Below are 20,091 nucleotides of genomic sequence, written 5' to 3' on the forward strand. Positions count from 1 at the left end.
TATTACCTAATCCTACATAGATTTATAAATGTAAGCAGGAAATGTACATGTGAGATAAATTTTTTCAAATTGCTTAGCAAGCTCTCTCTAGAAGTTGTTGATAGCTTCTGCTACCTGGGTGACTTAATTAGCAATAGAAATGGTTGTTCGAAAAGCATAGTTACTAAGTTAAGAATGATATGCTCAATACATGCTGTACAGGATGTGGGTCTTTTATTAAAACTGAATTCAAAAGTTTTTCTCATGACTCAAGCTTCATGCTTGCACGTGTGTGTGTGTGTGTGTCTCTGTGTGTGTGTTTCTGTGTGTGTGCATGCGCGTGTGTGTGTGTGTACACAGACACACATTTTTATGTTTGATGATGATAATGAACTGGAAGAATGAATACTAAACACCAGAAATGTAGAGGAAAAATTCTTTTCAGTAGGAGTTTTGTTACTTCTCTAGTATTTCTCTCATCAGTATTAATAGCATAATGTCATTTGTATTATGAATTCTGATTGGAAAAATGCAGATCACTGTCAGCAGGAAACCTTTGGTATCAGAGAAGTAACAAAAATGCAATAAAATGTGTGGATACACGCACACAATATGTATGTATAAAGAGGGAATAGTGGTTCAGAGAGATGGAAGTGGGGTTAAATATATATATAGAGAAAGATGTTTAATCAGTGATTGGTCTACTAGAAACTACATATTTTATTCACTGGTATTTATTTATGTATGTATGTATGAGTGTTGTGTTTGTATATCTATGTATACATTTTGGTGCAATGCATCATATGACAATCAAAAATGAATATCCATTTGTTTTTTTAGTTCCTTTAATTATTCAGCAGTTATCTAAAATAAAAGATATAGTTTAATATATTATTACATTTTTCTTTTACCTGTTTTTTTTTTCCTTTAAATAGAATGATCTCCACCGTGTAATGCAGAAATCTCAATCAGCTCTCGGACAGCAGTTAATGATCTTATGTGCTACATTCTTTTGTTTGGTATTTACAAGGTTTGTATACATGCAATTCATTTATCATGTCTTTGTTTGAGCATTTGAACCATACCAATTTATTGTTTATTATCGTCAGTATTGCAAACATGTCTGGGAAAAGCTCTTTAAGTAGTTCTTATTCAAGTAATAATTTTGTAGCAGAGCTGGTAGAACAACACACTAGATTTCTGTGGTATTTCTTTGCATCTTTTATATTTTGAGTCCTTGTCTTACCAATGTTGATTTTTTTACTCATCAATAAAATAGGTATCAGTCATGTTCTGCCTTGAGCCAAATTTTCGTAATCACTATCATCATCATTTAATGTCTATATTCTATGCTGGGATGGGTTGAGTGGTTTGACAGGATCCAATGGACCCAAGCATCATGCTCCAATGCTTCTATGACTGGATGCTCCTTCTAATTTCAACCATTTCTTTACATATATTGCATGCTTTTTTTTTAATGCCACCAGCACTAGTGAAGTTGCCATGCAGTTTGCAAGACTACAAACCCCAAGGGGGCAGCTTTGTGCTAGGAGATGAAAGAAGGGGCTAGAGCAGAACAGGTTTCTTACTGTAGTGGAGCTATATGACTACACACATTTTGGAAGAAAGGATGGGAGTAATTGAAAAGTTTATCTATTTAGTTATGGATCATTACATTCTGAGTTGAATTCCTGCCAAAGTCAATTTTGCCTTCTATTCTGTTGGAAATAATAAAATGAGTACCAGTTAAATACTTGGTTTGATTAAGTTGACTTTGACCTTTTAATATCCTTTTATTCTTTTTCCCCTAGATTCAAAATATCTCATTATATTTAAGCCCCAGCATGGCCACTAGTTTGAAGAGATCTGAAATGTTTGAGTCTTACATCTGTTTGGTCAGCTAGCCTTAGAATATGGTACCTCAAATAATCTTTATCTTTCTAATTGAAGGACATAAACATAACACTAGATAAAAAGAAAAGAAATTGTAGTTATGTTAGTTTAGATAGTTGCTTTGCATAAATTTTGCAGAGTCTCTTGTGAAACACTTAGCTGTATTTTTTTACATCTCTTTGTACACGTTGCTGTGAACTCCAAATGTCAATACTGATGTAATAGTTTGGCTTTCTCAATAAGCAAAGAAAAAAATGTAGCAAAGGAAAAATGCCGTTTTTGCTCTTTAGTGAATATCATAGACCAGAAAGCAACTATACCTGATTCATTTATGTAACTAAATTACAACACAAGAAAAAAATAATCAACCTATAAGTTTATGACATTTTAATATTATCATCATCTTTATTGTTTTACATCCACTTTCCATGGCTTGGCTGGGTCATTATGGTCAGAGTCAGCTTGTATTTAGAGACATTGCTCACATTGCAGGACCAGAAGACCTCATATTATACATGTTTCATTTTTGGCTTTCTTTCTATGGCTAGATGCTTCTCCTAATACCAACCACTTTAAAGAGGGTGATGGATGCTTTTTGCATGCATCAGCATTAGAGAGGTAGCCATGTACTCAACACCACTAAATGAATCTCACAACCTCATGCCTCTGCTCACTCACTAGTTTCTTTACAGAATGAGAAGCATAAGTGATAGAAGCATGAAAGATAGAGATGAGAAGGGTGTGTGATATGAAGTGTAGCAATAGGAGTGCTCCATATTTAGAAATAGGTATTTTTATCATAGGCAGTGCAGTGTGACTGAGCTGGCAGAGGAATGACAGAATCTACATGACTCAAAATTAGAGCAATGAGAGAAGTCTAAGATGTGTGAGAGAAAAGTAACAAGAATGCTGGCAGTCAAAGTGACATGGGATGATAAAGGAGAATAGGATGTAAGTTGGATGTACTGCACACTAGCAGTCCAATGTAGTCCCTTATACCTAGGCTACACGATGGATCAGAGGAGGGTAGCAGCAGTGGATATTAAAAATAAGTAGGTCTTGTACCAGTGAATAAGCACAAAGGAGTTTTGGGGACAGAGTCAACAGAGGAAATCCACTGCTATCTTCAGTTTCACCAGAAGTATAGTCCAATGGAAAGTGAGAAGCAGAGGGTGCAAGTGAGAGATAAACAATAGGCATGGATGAAAGAATACAACATATGGTGAATAGAAGATGAGTAATAAAGGCATGGGGGAGAGAATGCAAGGAGTAATGAACAGAAGAGATTCACTGCCATTCTTTGTCATACTTGAAGCCAAGTAGAGTGAAAGGAGGAGGGAGTGACTGAGATTAGCAATAGAAGCGTAGGTGTAGGAAGCAAGAGGGATAAAGGAATGGGTGAAAGAGAGACAGGTGACAGTGGTATGGGAAATTAACAGATGAGTGATGGGGATATATGATGTGGGGGTGAGTGTCAAGGTGTGGTTTACAATATTCCAATAAAAATTAGAATAACTGTTTTACATTTTCAAAATAATTTGTTTGTACTATTTACAGTAGTTTAAAGTTATTTGAAGAAGGAAAATAAAGATAATTGAATTTCTAACTGAGATGTCATGAGTTCATATCTGCTTCTGCAATTAATTTTTTTGTTGGCTAAATATTTAATTCTACCAAAAATTAGTCCAGTTATAGTTGATTCTACATTTTCACCTAACTATAGAAAACTAAGTGTTGATTTCTTGAGTACCTCTTACGGTAGTGTTCCTCTCTAGCTCACTATGCTTAACTTAAAATAGGTACTACGTCAATGTACATCTCACCATTGCATATTTTTACATCAATTACAAGTTTTCCATTTGTTTGCAACACTGTGTTGTAACCTTCCCTTTATATATTAAATATAAACCCAGTAATTGGTTGGAATCCTCCCATAGGGTTTTTCAGAAAGAATACCTCTTTCCAGCCACAATTATATCTATGACATATCAATAACAGCATCTCACCTACTCCACTGGAGTTATGGGATCAGTTAGTAAATCACTTTGTTATGACCACTGTATATTGTAACGTAATATTCATCAAAGCACTAAAATTATGTTATGTGTATTATAACAAAATAAAGAATAAAAAGTTTTGAATGGTACAACAATGCACTATAATACAAAAAAATGGAATATCTAAGAATATCTGAAGAAGGAATTGTATTCTGAAATATCATTGGACTATAGATAACTAAATTACAACAGGTATATAGTCTATTTTTTATATTATAGTGCATTGTTGTACCATTCAAAACTTTTTATTCTTTACAAACAATACACAATGCTTCAAGCGAACTACAATACTCTTATAACAAAATACATTATATATCACTTGTAATAACATGTATTTAACAATTTAAATTTAATTTCATAGTGTGTATATATATATATATATATATATATATATATTTATATATTTTTTTTTTTTGCAGTGCATGTGGAATACAACACCTACAACGAGGTGGTGTTAAACAATTAGATCTCTTCCAAGCCTTTTGGTTTGTTATAGTTACTTTCTCAACAGTTGGATATGGAGATATCAGCCCAGATATCTGGCCTAGTCAACTATTTGTTATTATAATGATTTGTACAACACTGATTGTACTTCCTAGACAAGTAAGATATTATCATTTCAAATTTTATGTTAATGCTAATTAATATTTTGGAGATTTATTGTTGTGCAAACATTTTCTGGAATTTCTTTCTTTTAATGCATATTAAACAACTCGTATCTAAGTAATTTCTTTAAATCTTAATTGTAATTTATTTTCGTAGGCTTATAATATATATCTATATATATATCAATGAATTAACCTGACTCTTTGAAAACCAGCTATTTATCTGTAACATTTAAGCTTCTTTTATTATTATTGTCATCTGCAGCAGCGTTGATGATGATACACAATTTGTTCATTGTATGTTGTTAGTACAGAAATAATATTCTCATCAGTGTATTTCTAGATATTTCTACAAAATTGAAATTTGATTAATTGATTTATAAATTCTTTATTTTTCAGTTTGAACAGCTCGCTTATACATGGATAGAAAGACAAAAACAGGGTGGGACATACAGTAGTCATCGGGCACAAACAGAAAAACATGTGGTTGTTTGTACAACAACTTTACAGGCAGATACTGTTTTAGATTTTCTAAATGAATTCTATGCACATCCTAAACTTCAGGTACAAACAATACCGTATATTTTATATATATATATGTGATATACTTTCATTAGTCTTCTGTGTAGTATGTGATCAATTTATAAAATTAAATTCCATGCACAAGTTTGTTTATGAATGAGCATCATCATCATCATCATCATCATCGTCGTCGTCATCATCATCATCATCATCATCATCATCATCATCATCATCGTCGTCGTCATCATCATCGTCATCATCATCATCATCATCATCATCATCACTTAATGTCTGCCTTTCATGCTGGCAAGGGTGGGACAGTTTGATAAGAAGCCTGCACCAGACTTCTGTAACTCTTTTGGCAGGATTTTTTTACAGCTGGATGCCCTTCCTAATACCAACCACTCAGCAGAATGAACTTAGTACTTTTTATGTGGCTCAAGCACAGGCGAGGTCAGTTTTGGCAAGGTTTTTACAGCTGGATGCCCTTCCGAACACCAACCACTTCAGTGTAGATTGAGTGCTTTTAATAGCACCTGCACTGACAGGGTCACCAAGTACTTGCAAGACAAAAGAAAACTCTTTTGAGACGGGAGGGGGCATTGGAGGAGGTGATCTTGGGTTGGATGATGAAAGTTTACAGTGTGACAGAGAGACAGAAACAAGTGTCTTGCTGTAGAGGAGGTACAAAGTTACCCAGCCGGAGAGAGAGAGAGAGAGAGAGAAAGATGAGGAATGAAGAGAGAAACAAGTGTGCTGCTACAAAGGAAATGCATAGTTACCCAACCTGAGAGAAGTGCAGGAAAAGGAGAGAGAGAGAGTGGGAGACAACAGATGGCAGACAACAAGATGGTGGCAAAGTGCCAGACATACTCACAAGGGATGAGGATCAGAATATAAATGGGATGGTTGAGTAAAGGAAGAGAGAGATATAGATGATGGCAAGTGCCTTGAGGTTCAAACTCCATGATATAAATAGCAGGATATTATGAAGAAAGCATGATTAAAGAATGTGGAGTGGGGTAGTGAGTGGTGAAAACCTGGATGTATATAAAGTCAGGGGAAGGGGCTACTGGATAGCAATGATACAGAGGAACAGGGCCCGTGAGGACAGGATTGGGGAGTGGGAGCTAAGCATAGTGTATGAAGGAGGAAAGGTGAGGAATGGAAGAGATGTGGAGATTTAGATTGGTTTGTTGGGGTAGGGTGTGTGAAACATTTTTATTGTTATGTATGGGTGGAACATATAGGTTGTGGGCTCACAGATAACAATGATACAGTGAGACAGGGTGTGAGTGGAACACACAGGCTGGAAGCTAGCGGAGAGCAATGATACAGTGACACAGGGCCAAGAGGACAGAATTGGAGAGCTGGAGGTAAGGCTAGTGCATGAAGTGGAAATGTGAGGAAGCAAAGAGATGTTGTTTGATTTGTTGTGGTAGTGTGTGTGAGAAATTTTCTTGTTAAGTGTGGGTGGGACACACAGCACTTCTAAAACTCAGTTTTGCTGATATGGGCAGGTCTTCTCAAGAACTTCATATCACTAGACATCTCAGTCCATTGTCATTTCCTCCATGAGGCCCAACATCCTTAGATCAGTCCTTACTGCTTCATCCTACAACTTCCTGGGTCTCCCTCTTCTGTGGGTACCATCTACTTTCAGTGATCAGCACTTCTTTATGCAGCTGTCCTCATTTATATGCATCACCAAACCAATGTAGTTTTCTCTCTTGCATGCTACATTTGATTCCTCTTATGCCCAACTTTTTTCTCAATACATTTGCACTTTGTCATACATGTGCATTGATGTTGCACATCCAACAGAATATACTACCTTCATTTCTCTCCAGTCGACGCATGTCTTCTGCATTCAGAGCCCATATCTCATTACCATGGAGTATAGCCGTTTGCATATAGTCTACCTTTCACTCAGAGAGAGTCCTTTTGTTGCCAACAGAGGTAACAACTCTCTGAACTTCCGCCACACAATTCTTATTCAAGAAACAATGCTTTCAGAACATCTTCCACTATTGCTAATTTGGTCACCTTGGTAACAGAAACTATCTACAAACTCAACAGAGCCTCCTGGGCATTTGAGAGAATCTAAGTCCCATGTGCTCTTAGTGCTTATTGTTCCTGCACATCTGCCACATACAAAGACGACATTATCTGTTAATCTACCTATGGTCCCATTGCACCTCTTGTGTGTCCATAGTTTACACTGGGTGCAGTGAATGGAAGTTCTTCCAACTCCTTTCCTACATATAGACTAGGGCCATTTACCTGATGGAAAGAGAAAAGTATATGAGTGTATGTTTGTTGGAAGTTGAATATCCACCTTTTGTAACCTTATGTGTCTAACTTGACAATATTTTAGGACAGACTAAAATCTCGAGATTCAATCTAATCAACTACAGCTAATATTAAGTACTCTCTTCTTCTCTCATAAGTACAACACATATACATACTATACATGTACATACTATGCTTGACAAGGAATGAGTCTGTGTTACAATGAATATTCTTTTCATGTAGAAATCAAAATAAAAAGAGAAGAGAATAAGAATACACATTCAGAAATATAATGAGATTAGAGTTCGGAATAAAACAAAAAATAGTATATTCCTGATAAAAGCAAATATTTCAAAAATTCCATGCAAAAATACTGTTGTCAGCATGTATTTGAAAAACATATTATATTACATTATCTTATTTTGAGGATTATATTATGATTTGCAAATATGAGAATTCACTAAAAAAAAGAGAGAAAATTATAGAGAATCTATAATAGAGAAAAAAATCAATTTTTTAGTACAATGATAAATTTCTAAATATAAATTTTATAAGCATTGATTTTTGGCATTGGCACTAGGCTATACATTTTGGGGGAAAACATGTGGTCTATTGGAATGGACCAGAATTTGATTGGCACGTATTTCATAGATGCTAGGATTGAAACTAGTTTATGAGCATGATTTGAACTTGGAACCTAAGGGGATGCAATTATAAGATATTTTGTCCATTGTTCTACCATTTTTTGCTATCACTTTGTAAAGTGGTCAGTGTTAGGAAGGGTATCCAGCCATAGAAACTATGCCAAAGCAGACACTGGAGCTTGGTGTAGTCCCCTGGTTTACAACTCCTGTCATACCATCCAAACCATAGCAGTATGGAAAACAGACACTAAATGATGATGGTGATGATGATGATCTTGATCTCCTCTATATTTCATGAATATCAATATTTCCAAGTTTCCTGGAATCCATTAGTTATTATTCTATATATTACTAATTATGAAAAACAGTGTGTCACTCTCTTTAAAATGATATAAGCTTCTCTTTGATAATTTACTGTTAAGATTCATTGTTTTCAATTACTACTTTAACTAGTTCTTATTAACTAATTAAAAGGTTTTTCCCTAAAATTAAATATTCATGTTTTCATACTCATCTCTCTGTATTAACTACTCTATGACTCTTTGACATTAGTTAATACAACTTCATCTTCTCTTCCAATTGCTCCATATTAAATACTTTGGTCAGTTTTTCATTTGTAGAATTATATCTCTTGTGAATTAACTTCATGCTATTTTTTCTCTTCAACTACTTAACCTCCCAATATACAAGAGTTGGAAATGGTTAATAGACACTGACTCTTCTTCATCAAAGTGATGAATGAAATAAATCTGGAATAGAGTTCAAGAAACTGGCTAAAAGTACATTTTTTTTTCTTTATAACTTTAGAGCTTTTGAAATTTTTCTCATTGTGAAATGAAATAGAGAGTTTTGAAATATTGTAAATAAATGGATTTTCTTTGAGAGTATTCCTGTAGCAAGTGCCTTAAATGGAGGAGTAGCTGGTGTAAAGAGCACTCATTATATAAAGGCATCATCTGATGCACACATGCGTGCACGTGCGCACACACACACTCACATGTATATATACAGCAGGCATATACCTAGATGCAGACATCAGTTTATAGTTAAGACATTTACTTCACAAACACATGGTTTCAAGTTCAGTCTTACTGTGCCTTGTAAGTGGATTTGGTAGATGGAAACTGAAAGGAGCCTGTTGTGTATGTGTGTGTGTACATATGTTTGTGTCATGACATTGCTACTAATTGTAAGCAAATGCTATATAAGTCGAGTCATTTATTTGCATTCTTCTCTGAAAACATACCCAACTCATGCAATGTTTGAAGAACTAGAGGAAATAATATTTTGCTTGGAAACAAGTGAAGATTGACTAGAAAAGCATCTGGCCAAAGAAAATCCACCCTATTGAATTTTGTCTGACCTGTACAAGGATGGAAAAATGAATGTTAAAATTATGCTAATGATAATGATATATATTAAATTTATATGCACATAATAAAGAATATATAACAAACAGGTTTCTAAGTTTTCCTGGGGCATATATAAATCTAATGAATTCTTCTAAACAGCTACTTTTGATTTAAGTTTCTGTAAAATATATTGATTCCCATCCAATTTTGTTGATTATCAGAGGCAGAGTTAATTATTTACCTAGTTTTAAATAGATATCACAAAGTTGTACAATTCATTGTAATCATTGTAAAACTGATAAACCATCTTGGTGACATAAAATTTTGTTCCTCATCTTCAAGTATAGCTTGGAAAATTAAGTTGCCTTAGGTAGTGATATTCTTGTGTTTTAATAGGTTTTGGAAACATAAAAATAATATCGCAAATAAATTTTTTCATTGTTGTTTTTTAGTCAAGTGCTTGAAACAGTAAATTTGAACACAGTCATTTAAATATTTTATACAATGGCTACAGGGAATTAAATATAAATGTGATTTTAAGCTACATTAAAAAAGACAATAATAAGTCAGATAATATTTATTTGCAAAAATGTCTCTGAGAATTGAAAAATTTTATTTTATAATGAACATAAAATCTACATTTTTCATTATTTTTCTTTTCTTTTTTTTCTTTCTATATCTGTTTTTTTTTTTTGTTTGAAAAATTAATTCTAAAAATGTTATACCTAAAAATTGCATAAAGATTCAACAAACTTTATTTCTCCCATTCATTAAGAAATGAAATATTTTATATTTTCTCAGGATTACTTTGTAGTGCTATTATCACCATGTGAATTAGACCCAACAATGAAGATGCTGTTACAAGTACCTTTATGGGCACAAAGAGTCATCTACATCCAGGGATCAGCTTTAAAAGATTCTGATCTTGCTAGGTGCAGGTGTGTTGTTTTCTTTCTTTCTTTCTCCATAAATTAATATATGCACTTAAAACAACTTGAGATTAGAATACCAATATAACATTTATATGTATACAAATGTAAAATAGAATCAGGTGTAATATTTTATCTCAGAGAAACCACTCAGAGAAATTTATGTGTTAAAAACACTGGGTTTCACTCTGAACACTGGTTGATCACCAGGCATAATGTTTTGGCCTAGTTTATTCTTCTTAGTGACAAATATCAACAATATTCTGAGTTAAGCTGAAAAATACCTGCTCTGATATAGAAACGTGTAAACAAAGCATTTACTGATTTGTGTGAAAGCTAGCCAAGTTGGAATTAAATTAATATACACACTTAAAACAGCCTTAGGTTAAAATACTGGTCTGTATACATTTATCATGAGAGAGAGAGAGAGAGAGAGAGAGAGAGATAGAGAGAGAGATCACTGTTTTTGAATAAACAACTTTTATATTTTCATTCAGAATGCAAGATGCTGAGGCCTGTATGATATTGGCTGCACGGAACTATGCAGATAAAAATGCTGCTGTAAGTTTTTTTTTTCTTTTTCAATGTTAACATAAAATTAACATTACTCTAGATATTTGACACTGTTTATTTCACTCGATATTAAAATTCTTTTATATTTAGCCATTTAAAAAAAAATAAACTTTCATTTTTATTTACATGGAATTATAATTTGATAATGTTAAGCTTGATTACCAGAGTTTAAAGCAAACGCGTTTCTTTTATAAAATACTTATATTTTGGGGAATTTTCATATGAAATATTTTGTACTACACTTTTCTTATTAGTTTTGTTCCTTTTTATTCAGGATCAACACACAATTCTTAGATCATGGGCAGTTAAAGATTTTGCACCATTATGTCCTTTATATGTCCAGATTTTCCGACCTGAAAATAAATTCCATGTTAAATTTGCCGGTAAGTAGCTTTTACTTCATCACTGCTAAATAAACTTGTATTTTTATATGAAGCATGTATCTTCAGTTGAAGTGCTTTTGACTTTCCTCTCTCTTTTATCATTTCAAATACAAACCCACTTCTTTGTTGAGATCAGATTTCATTGTTTTGCTCTACAATTTTTTGAAATCATATTTACTCTGCATGAGATAGGTTTTGCCATAGCATTTACAGACCGACCAGATTAGTGAACTCAGTATAGTTGGCATCAGTTTCAATTTCTCTTCAAAAAGGCAAGCAGTGTGGAATGAGTTACAGTTTGAGAAATTAAGGGTTGAGTATTTAGTACAGCTTTAGTGGGTAGAGACATAAAATGAATAATAATGCATCAGGTAGGATTTGAGCAGAGGTGATGCACAGTTTACTACTTCAGAAGAACAAGATTCATTGTAGTATTGGCAGAAGATACAGAGAAGGTATGATATGTCAGTGAGATGGTGCTTATAGTCTGTTGGTGAGTGAAGTTTATCAATCAGTCAGATAAAATCAGGATTGTCTAAGCAATACTCTAGTATGATGCACTGCTGTGCCTTGTTTAAAGTCAGTAACAATTCAAAGTTAACATATTTTATTGCCTAAAGAAGTTTAGTTGTTGCATACAATTATGACCTTGTTATAGATGTGTATTGATTAGAAAACATTTTCAGAGATTGTGAGGTTTAGTATTTTAAAGTTTGTGATTACTGTAACTATGTATTGTTATGAGTTGAGAGGAATTAGGTTTATGTGCTCTCTATATGTAATAACTGTGTCTTGTTTTCAGTTTACTAACTGACTATATATTTTTTATAACTAAAATAAAAAAGATGTCACTAAATGTTCAATTTACCATTTCAGAACACATTGTTTGTGAAGACGAATTCAAATATGCTCTTCTTGCCAATAACTGCCTTTGTCCAGGGACATCAACATTTGTGACCCTCTTATTACATACATCTCGAGGATTGTAAGAAATGTTTTTATTTACTATACCAATTTCTGTTTATTTTAAATTTGATAACTTTGTAATGAATTCCACATAAAATTACACTGATTGCCAGCTTTTATCTCACAGAGATTTACTATGTAAATTGTTTAAGTTGTGTATCTTCTCCCTCTGTCTCTCTTGTACCAACATTAAAATCTTGGTGGTACACTTCACCTACCTATTATGAAGATGAACCATTGTAATTTATTCTCCTTTGATTCAGTGCTGTTCTGACGTAGCAAATTAAAACAAGAGCAAATTCTGCTTGTGATTTCTTTCTTTATATCATATATCAATTGCCCTTGACACTATATAATTTTGCTAAGAATAACAAAGTTGCCTTTTGTTAATGACATGTTGTGCAAAGCAATAAATAAGAATTGTCTGGCTTTCTGTTAATTTACTGAATCAATTATTCTTAATATATTTTCAGTATTTCTATCACTTTTCTTTTATTAGTTTTCATCTTAATGTTATTTTAGCTTATAAATATTTTTATATATTTCAGAGAAGGACAAACTTCAAATGCTGATTGGCATCGTCTTTATGGTAGGGGATCAGGAAATGAAATATATCATATAAAACTTGGGGACAGCAAATTCTTTGGAGAATATGAAGGCAAAAGTTTCACTTTTGCTTCCTTCCATGCTCATCGAAAGTAAGTGTGTTATAGTATTTTGTCTAAAATCATCATGTGACTTTTTTCTATGCAGAACTTAATATTTTTGTTGTGCACTTTACAAATAGCTTAAATCCTTAGAATTGGAATTTCACTGAAGATTTTAGATTAAGATGAAATTTCTCAAGCCAAATGTGAAATAAAATTAGAAATATATTAGTACATGCATAAATGTAAAAATTAAGAAATTAAACAAAAATCGTCACCCATAGAGAAAGCATTCTCTTTAAGTATCTTGTTGAAAGCAGAATGTTCTAAAGTATAGTTTCAGTAATTTTTCAAATGATGTGGTCTTTAATCTTCTATGAAGTGATAATTTTACTGATATAAGATTTTCTAAGTTTTGTGTTGTGATAAGAAATAGTATATGGTATTGTTTAGAAGTTATTAGTGTGTTGCTTATGAAGGTTTTTCTTCAGTTTTAATATCTATAAAAGAATATATTTTAGATATTGATTTACCAAGGGAAAACTAATTGAAAATTAACACAATCAATATGAATATATTATAGATACTTGAAGAAACAAAGTCAGTATAATTCAAACTTCCAAAGCTCTTCACTCAGCCATTCAAACTTCAGTGAAAAAAAATTCCTGTGCATTCAAGTTTTAAATGCTAATAATGCATTCCCCATTTTAATATACTTTGTACTCTTTTGCCTTAATCATTTTTTTCTATAAGAGCATAGTATGAAGAAGAAAGATAGAATGTGAAGACTTTCCAGATACAACATATCTCAGCTTGTCTAACTTAAAACAGGTGCAAACATTGGTTGACAAAGAAAGTATTTGATTCAGATTGTGTGTATATTTATACACTCTACATATATTATGATGTCAGTATATTAAGAATTATTTGTCTATGTTCTTTCATAATAGATACGGAGTAAGTCTTGTTGGAATTCAGCAGGATATTCATAACTCAACCATCCAATTAAATCCAGGACCAAGACATATCATGAGAAGTTCTGACATTTGTTTCTACATGAATATTACAAAAGAAGAAAATTCTGCTTTTATTCTTGCACATCCAAATCAAGAGGATCCAAAAGGAGATAAAGCTCGTCTCCCTCAAGGGGCAGAACAGGCTTCCAGAGTGGCGAGTATGATTGCAAGTGTAGGTTAGTATATATTTTATCTTTTTCTCTCTGCTATACAATCACACATCAATACAAACACATTTGTGGTTTTGTTTAAATTTGCACTTCTCTGAAAATCTCTGAGCGACAAGTGTTGATGTTGTTGATATTTCCTCAGTCAACTAATTGTCAACTGAGTCTGCAAATTTGAAGCTATTTGAAATAAAAGACCCCTTATTGGAAAAGCTGGTATGGGCTAGCAGTAAGAAGGACATCTAGCTGTAAAACAATGCCTCAATTATATATTCATTTATCTCATACTAGCATGGAAAAACAGACATTATATATACACATGTATATATTTAACATCTGTTTTTCCTTGCTAGCATGGGTTAAATAAATATACGACTGAGAAATTGTTTTACAGCCAGATATATATATATGGACCGATCGATCAATCGATCAATCTTTGTGAAGGCTCTCTGGCCACTGTTTGCATTTTCTAAAGAGTATTTGCCTGATTTTCTAAGCTGTCTTCACAGTTATCTTGCATTCACAAATTCCTTTATTTATGGAGAATACTGATACATGTGGCACTTATAAGTTTGTTTACAATGTGTGTGTGTGTGTGTGTGTGTGTGTGTGTGTGTGTGTGTAGATACAGATTGATTGATTACCAACATTAGAACATTACTTCTGTAACTTAGGTATTTTAGTTATGTAACAACTCGCTGCAGTTTTCAAGATATAATATAAATGTTTTGTTTTTACTTCGTAATTGACTTATTTGCTACAGGAAATTCCTCTATTTAAAAAGAATTTTTCCAACAGAAACATATGCATGCAATCATGGAAGAATAAATGTAAATGTTTTTTTTTATAAATTTGACTGGGTTGTTAATAAGTTTTCTTTCTTCCAGAGTCAGTAAACTACTTCTAAATAATATCAAGGAATTGTTCTATCCTGCTGAATCCTTTTTTGCCTGCCATAGGCATACTGTCACAGTTGCATACATATACACATGCATACACACACATGTATATACACACATAAGCATACACACATGCACACACATACACTCACAGTAAGAATTTCTTTTATAATAGAATAAAGAGAAAGTAGCTTTTCGACTTTGGCAATACTTATTAATGCTAATTTTTCCACTTCTTCTAATCAGCTGATAAATATTGCAAATATGGAAGTGTTCCACAAGATCTTTAACAACAATAACTTGTTTCATTTTCTACTTTTTACTTTTAGTATTCCTTAGAATATGTAAATACAAAGTATCTACAAGCTGTTTTATATTACAGAAAAGACTAAATTCTGTACAGAATATAAATAAGACAAAAAAAATTAGAGACATCGAGTCAGGTTCAAACCTGTTGTTATATTGACCGTTAAAGAATTAGATTTTTCTAGGCTTTCTTAAATTAAGCAGATGCAGGCATAGCTGTGTGGTAAGAAGTTTGCTTCCTAACCACATGGTTTTGGGTTTACTCCCACCACATAGCACTTTGGGGGCAAGTGTCTTCTAATATAGCCCCAGGCTGACCAAAGCTATGTGTGTGTGTGTGTGTGTACGCCCCCTCCCCCTGCTTGATTACTAGTGTTGTTTTGTTTGCATTCCCATTACCTAGCAGTTCAGCAAAAGAGACTGATAGTGCCAGACTTAATATATAAATACTGGGATTGATTTATATGGCTAAAACCCTTCAAGGGCCATTCCAGCATGGTTGTAGTTCAAAGACTTAAACAAGTACAAAATAAAGGTTATGTTATCTATCATCCCAAACTTTTCAGTTATAGAAGTGCTTAAATTCTTCAAAGTTACTTGAAAGTAGATATGCTTCTGTTACTATGTACATTTATATGTCTTATGTGCCAAATCTTTATCCTCAGCTGCCAGTCATTTCTAATTATCATTGCTTTTCTTAAATGAGACAATGGTTTAAAATAATTTTTTCTTACATATTTAGGTACTGTTGCATTAGAACTACAACATACAAAAGTCAACTCTCCAAGGTCCTGTTTAAACCGACAAGACAGTAAACGATCACCATTAGACTTACCAAAAGAATTAAATATCCAAAGTCTTCAAAAACGGCCAAGCATTGCTCCAGTTCCTGCCGTGCTTGATTCCATCAATATTCATCTAAGGATGGGGGACTCCGACACTGATTCAGAAGAAACAGATTATTCAGAAAGTGAACAGACAGATGGTAACTGGAGTAATAGTATACACTTAGAGTAAGTAATATGTTAAATTAATGTGAATGAAATTCATATACATATATATAAAGAACAAATATCAACAAAAAACATTTTCAATAATTACCTTAGGAGATGCAGCAAATGTCTACTTTCTATGAAAGTAAAATAAGCATGTGTGATATCTTTTACTTGTCCAAGATCATTAGGAATGCTAGAGTGGCTCAAAATGAAATATAAAATAGTATCACAGACTGAATTTACTAAGGACAATGTCTTGACACAACATACATCTCAGATATGTTTAACAGTTTCAAATAAAATACACAAAATTACTGTTTTAACTAAAATCGTAAAATCATTTTATATATAATCAAATTGTGCGCAGGAGTGGCTGTGTGGTAAGTAGCTTGCTTACCAACCAGATGGTTCCGGGTTCATTCCCATTGCATGACATCTTGGGCAAGTGTCTTCTACTATAGCCTCAGGCCGACCAAAGCCTTGTGAGTGGATTTGGTAGACGGAAACTGAAAGAAGCCTGTCATATATATGTATATATATATATATATATATATGTATGTATGTATGTGTGTGTATATGTTTGTGTGTCTGTGTTTCCCCCCCCCCCAACATCGCTTGACAACCGATGGTGGTGTGTTTATGTCCCTGTAACTTAGCGGTTCAGCAAAACAGACCGATAAAATAAGTACTAGGCTTACAAAGAATAAGTCCTGGGGTCGATTTGCTTGACTAAAGGCGGTGCTCTAGCATGGCCGCAGTCAAATGACTGAAACAAGTAAAAGAGTAAAAGAGAGGATTTCAAAATTTAATGACTAGAGCATTCAGACTCCTTACTTAACTACCATGAAATGCAAAACAGTTTTCATCAAACTTTTGTTCTTCATTATTTTTGGGGTCACTAAAATAACTACCTGTCAAGTACTGGTGTTGATATAATTGACTTCCCCTTCCCCTTAAAAACTGCTGGTCCTCTACGAAAATTTAAAACCATTATTTTGTCAAATTTGATATATAATTTTGAAGTAGCATTTTCAACAGAAAATGAATTTTCCTCTCTTTATATTCCATAATCATTTGTATAATCAGATGTTACTTTCTAATTCTAAACTATATTATACATAAATACATACAGTTTTATAAAGTTAAATAGATTATAAAAATAATACTCATCAGCTATTAAATTATAGATTCTTAAAAAATATATTTTAAAATTATCTATTTTACTCTTCAGTTACATTCGAGGATTCCCTCCAGTTACACCATATATTGGTACAAGTCCCACTTTATGTCACCTTCTAAGAGAAAAACGGCCACTTTGTTGTTTGCAGTTAGCTACGGTAATATCAAATTTTAATGATTCATGTTCACTTATTTAATTTGTTTTTATTTAACATATTTTTGGATATTCCCAAATTAATAAGATAATTTACTAAAAAAAGTGTCAATTTCAGCTAAGTTTATCCTAAATGTTTACATATTTCTTTAATGGATTGTTCGTTTTTCATTACTATTATCCCACAATTTATGACTATTAAAAAATACCTTTTTAAATTCATGTTTAATATCATAAATTGCCTAAAATTCTTTAACTATTATTTTAATATAATTTTATTTAATATAGACATGTGAGCATTGTAGTTATAACAATGCAAAAGATTACAACTGGCCAAATCGTGCAATTATTATAGCTGCTGATAATGCTAGTAATGGTTTGTACAACTTTATTGTGCCTCTCCGATCTCATGCTCGTCCTAAACACACTCTCAACCCAATAGTATTGCTTTTGGAAAAAAAGTAAGTATTCATAATTTTTTAATGTTTTTGTAACATAAATAGAAATGTATAAAATCTGTTACAATTTTTTTCCTTAATTGTCAAGAGGGATATTAAAACAGTGAATATAATAATTTCATTATATACAGTGTTAAAGTGGTACAAGATAATCTTTTTGTTTGATGAATAATTGATTTTTATTTTGCTTCATTATTTAAAACAGGGGTGTCAAATATACAACCTGCAGGCTTGATCAGGCCTGTAGCAATGTTTAGTTTGGTCCTTAGTTCAATTTCATTAAAAAAATTACCCTAAATTGTCTTCATTTTAAAATATTCTGTAAAATATTATAATACTGGTTTTGACTTGTCAAATCAGTGCATCTTAAAATATCTTTCATAATCTCCACTAATAAAATGAAACTCATAAAATCATATGTTAAATGGTGTGTCATATTACCCCTTCACTTTGTCTATACTTATTTTAATTTCAAATTTATGTACATTTTTATATAGTGATATGAGCTGTATTAAAAGGTTTTATAATGAAATGATGCAAGCTTTCTTACGAGCATTGATTTTTTTTTCAGGAACTGTATACATCCATTTCAATAATTTCTTTCTTGATTTCCACTTTACTTAGTAGGACTGTATATATTTTTACATACTGTGTGGATTAGTTTTTCCCACACATCTGTGTGCATAATTTTGCTAACACTTCATATTCTTTCCTTTCTTTATTATCAATAAAGTTGTTATAATTTATGTTGAAACCTTTATCCATTTTCTTTGCCCTAATTGTCCCTGTCCAACCCACAAGATCTACAATCCAGCCCAAAAAGCTAATCAAATTTGACACCTCTGGTTTAAATATGCATTTCAAGTTGAAAAATATGCTGAAAATTATATGTTGGTTAATATTGGAATTATGTATTTTAAAAACTGCCTCAAAGCATAAAGACAAGAAAGAAAACATTTATCATAAATGGTAAGACACCTAATTAGTTTCTCTTGCATAGTAACTTGTATTTCTTATATAATAAAAATTGATATACAGCTTGTGCAGGTGGCACATAAAAGACACCATTTCGAGCGTGGCCGTTTTCGTGCGGGTGACACGTAAAAGCACCCACTACACTCTCTGAGTGGTTGGTGTTAGGAAGGGCATCCAGTTGTAGAAACTCTGCCAAATTAGATTGGAGCCTGGTGTTGCCATCCAGTTTCACCAGTCCTCAGTCAAATCGTCCAACCCATGCTAGCATGGAAGGCGGACGTTAAACGATGATGATGATGATGATGATGTTTCACATTTTTCATATAAATTATGAGTAAATTTTTTTTTTTCTGTTAGAAAAAATTTCCTGTAATTATTCTTTGATTAGACGTTCTAAATAAACAATCACACAATATTTTTTTCCGTGCAGACATTTCTCTGTTTAAGATATCATAAATATATAAGATTGCTTGTATGTTGACAAACTTAAACTTTCCATATATATCATATATAGTGTATGGCTCCAGTGTTTTAACATACTTTTCTTTTTTCAATATAAACCCTTTCAAAATTAACGCTGATAAACAACATGTTTTATAATGCCAACATAACAGTGATACTAATATATAAACATTTTTATTGATATTAGAATCTAGAATTTCATGTAAATAATAAACAAAAATGTTGTCCATTAAAAATCTATTTTAACTGAAATCACATGTAATACAGCAGAACCTAATATTAGTTTTTCATCTGTTTTTCCTAATTTGATATAGAATCTACTACAGGGAAATGTCAGGATCATTTGTATATCAGTTGTAAGTCAGAGATTATTGTTTTGTTTTTTTTGCCACCAAACTCTGATCAATGGCAAATTACCAAGAGTGGTCCACATTTTCACTGTTTTTATTGTTACCAAACTCTCACAAACTCCAAATGAAACCCAAACATAATCCTTAAAGATCTAATTTTTCATCCTTCTTACTCCTACCCAATAATTCTTAGCATGTCTGCTGTGAGCTGGTTTAATCTGGGGAAAAAAAAGATGAATTGTTGCATGACTTTCATTCTTGAATAAAACTTCACTTTTTAAAAGTCTT

The 20,091-nt window shown here is 32.5% G+C and overlaps 1 protein-coding gene across 27 annotated transcripts in view; it reads left to right on the plus strand.

Moving 5' to 3' along the window:
* Window positions 1-20,091, plus strand: part of LOC106878725 (potassium channel subfamily T member 2) — a 668,752-nt gene that overhangs the window by 569,352 nt on the left and 79,309 nt on the right. For all 27 annotated transcript variants that reach the window (XM_089357587.1, XM_089357572.1, XM_089357576.1 and 24 more), the window contains 12 exons: window positions 915-1,009; window positions 4,349-4,532; window positions 4,934-5,098; window positions 10,146-10,282; window positions 10,771-10,834; window positions 11,121-11,229; window positions 12,106-12,214; window positions 12,744-12,893; window positions 13,793-14,034; window positions 15,973-16,243; window positions 17,457-17,562; window positions 17,847-18,019. In XM_089357587.1, the coding sequence (XP_089213713.1) occupies window positions 915-1,009; window positions 4,349-4,532; window positions 4,934-5,098; window positions 10,146-10,282; window positions 10,771-10,834; window positions 11,121-11,229; window positions 12,106-12,214; window positions 12,744-12,893; window positions 13,793-14,034; window positions 15,973-16,243; window positions 17,457-17,562; window positions 17,847-18,019 (1,805 nt within the window). The remainder of the gene's footprint in view (window positions 1-914; window positions 1,010-4,348; window positions 4,533-4,933; window positions 5,099-10,145; window positions 10,283-10,770; window positions 10,835-11,120; window positions 11,230-12,105; window positions 12,215-12,743; window positions 12,894-13,792; window positions 14,035-15,972; window positions 16,244-17,456; window positions 17,563-17,846; window positions 18,020-20,091) is intronic.

The sequence above is a fragment of the Octopus bimaculoides genome, chromosome 1 (assembly GCF_046866305.1).
Source record: "Octopus bimaculoides isolate indiv1 chromosome 1, ASM4686630v1, whole genome shotgun sequence".
NCBI lineage: Eukaryota > Metazoa > Mollusca > Cephalopoda > Octopoda > Octopodidae > Octopus > Octopus bimaculoides.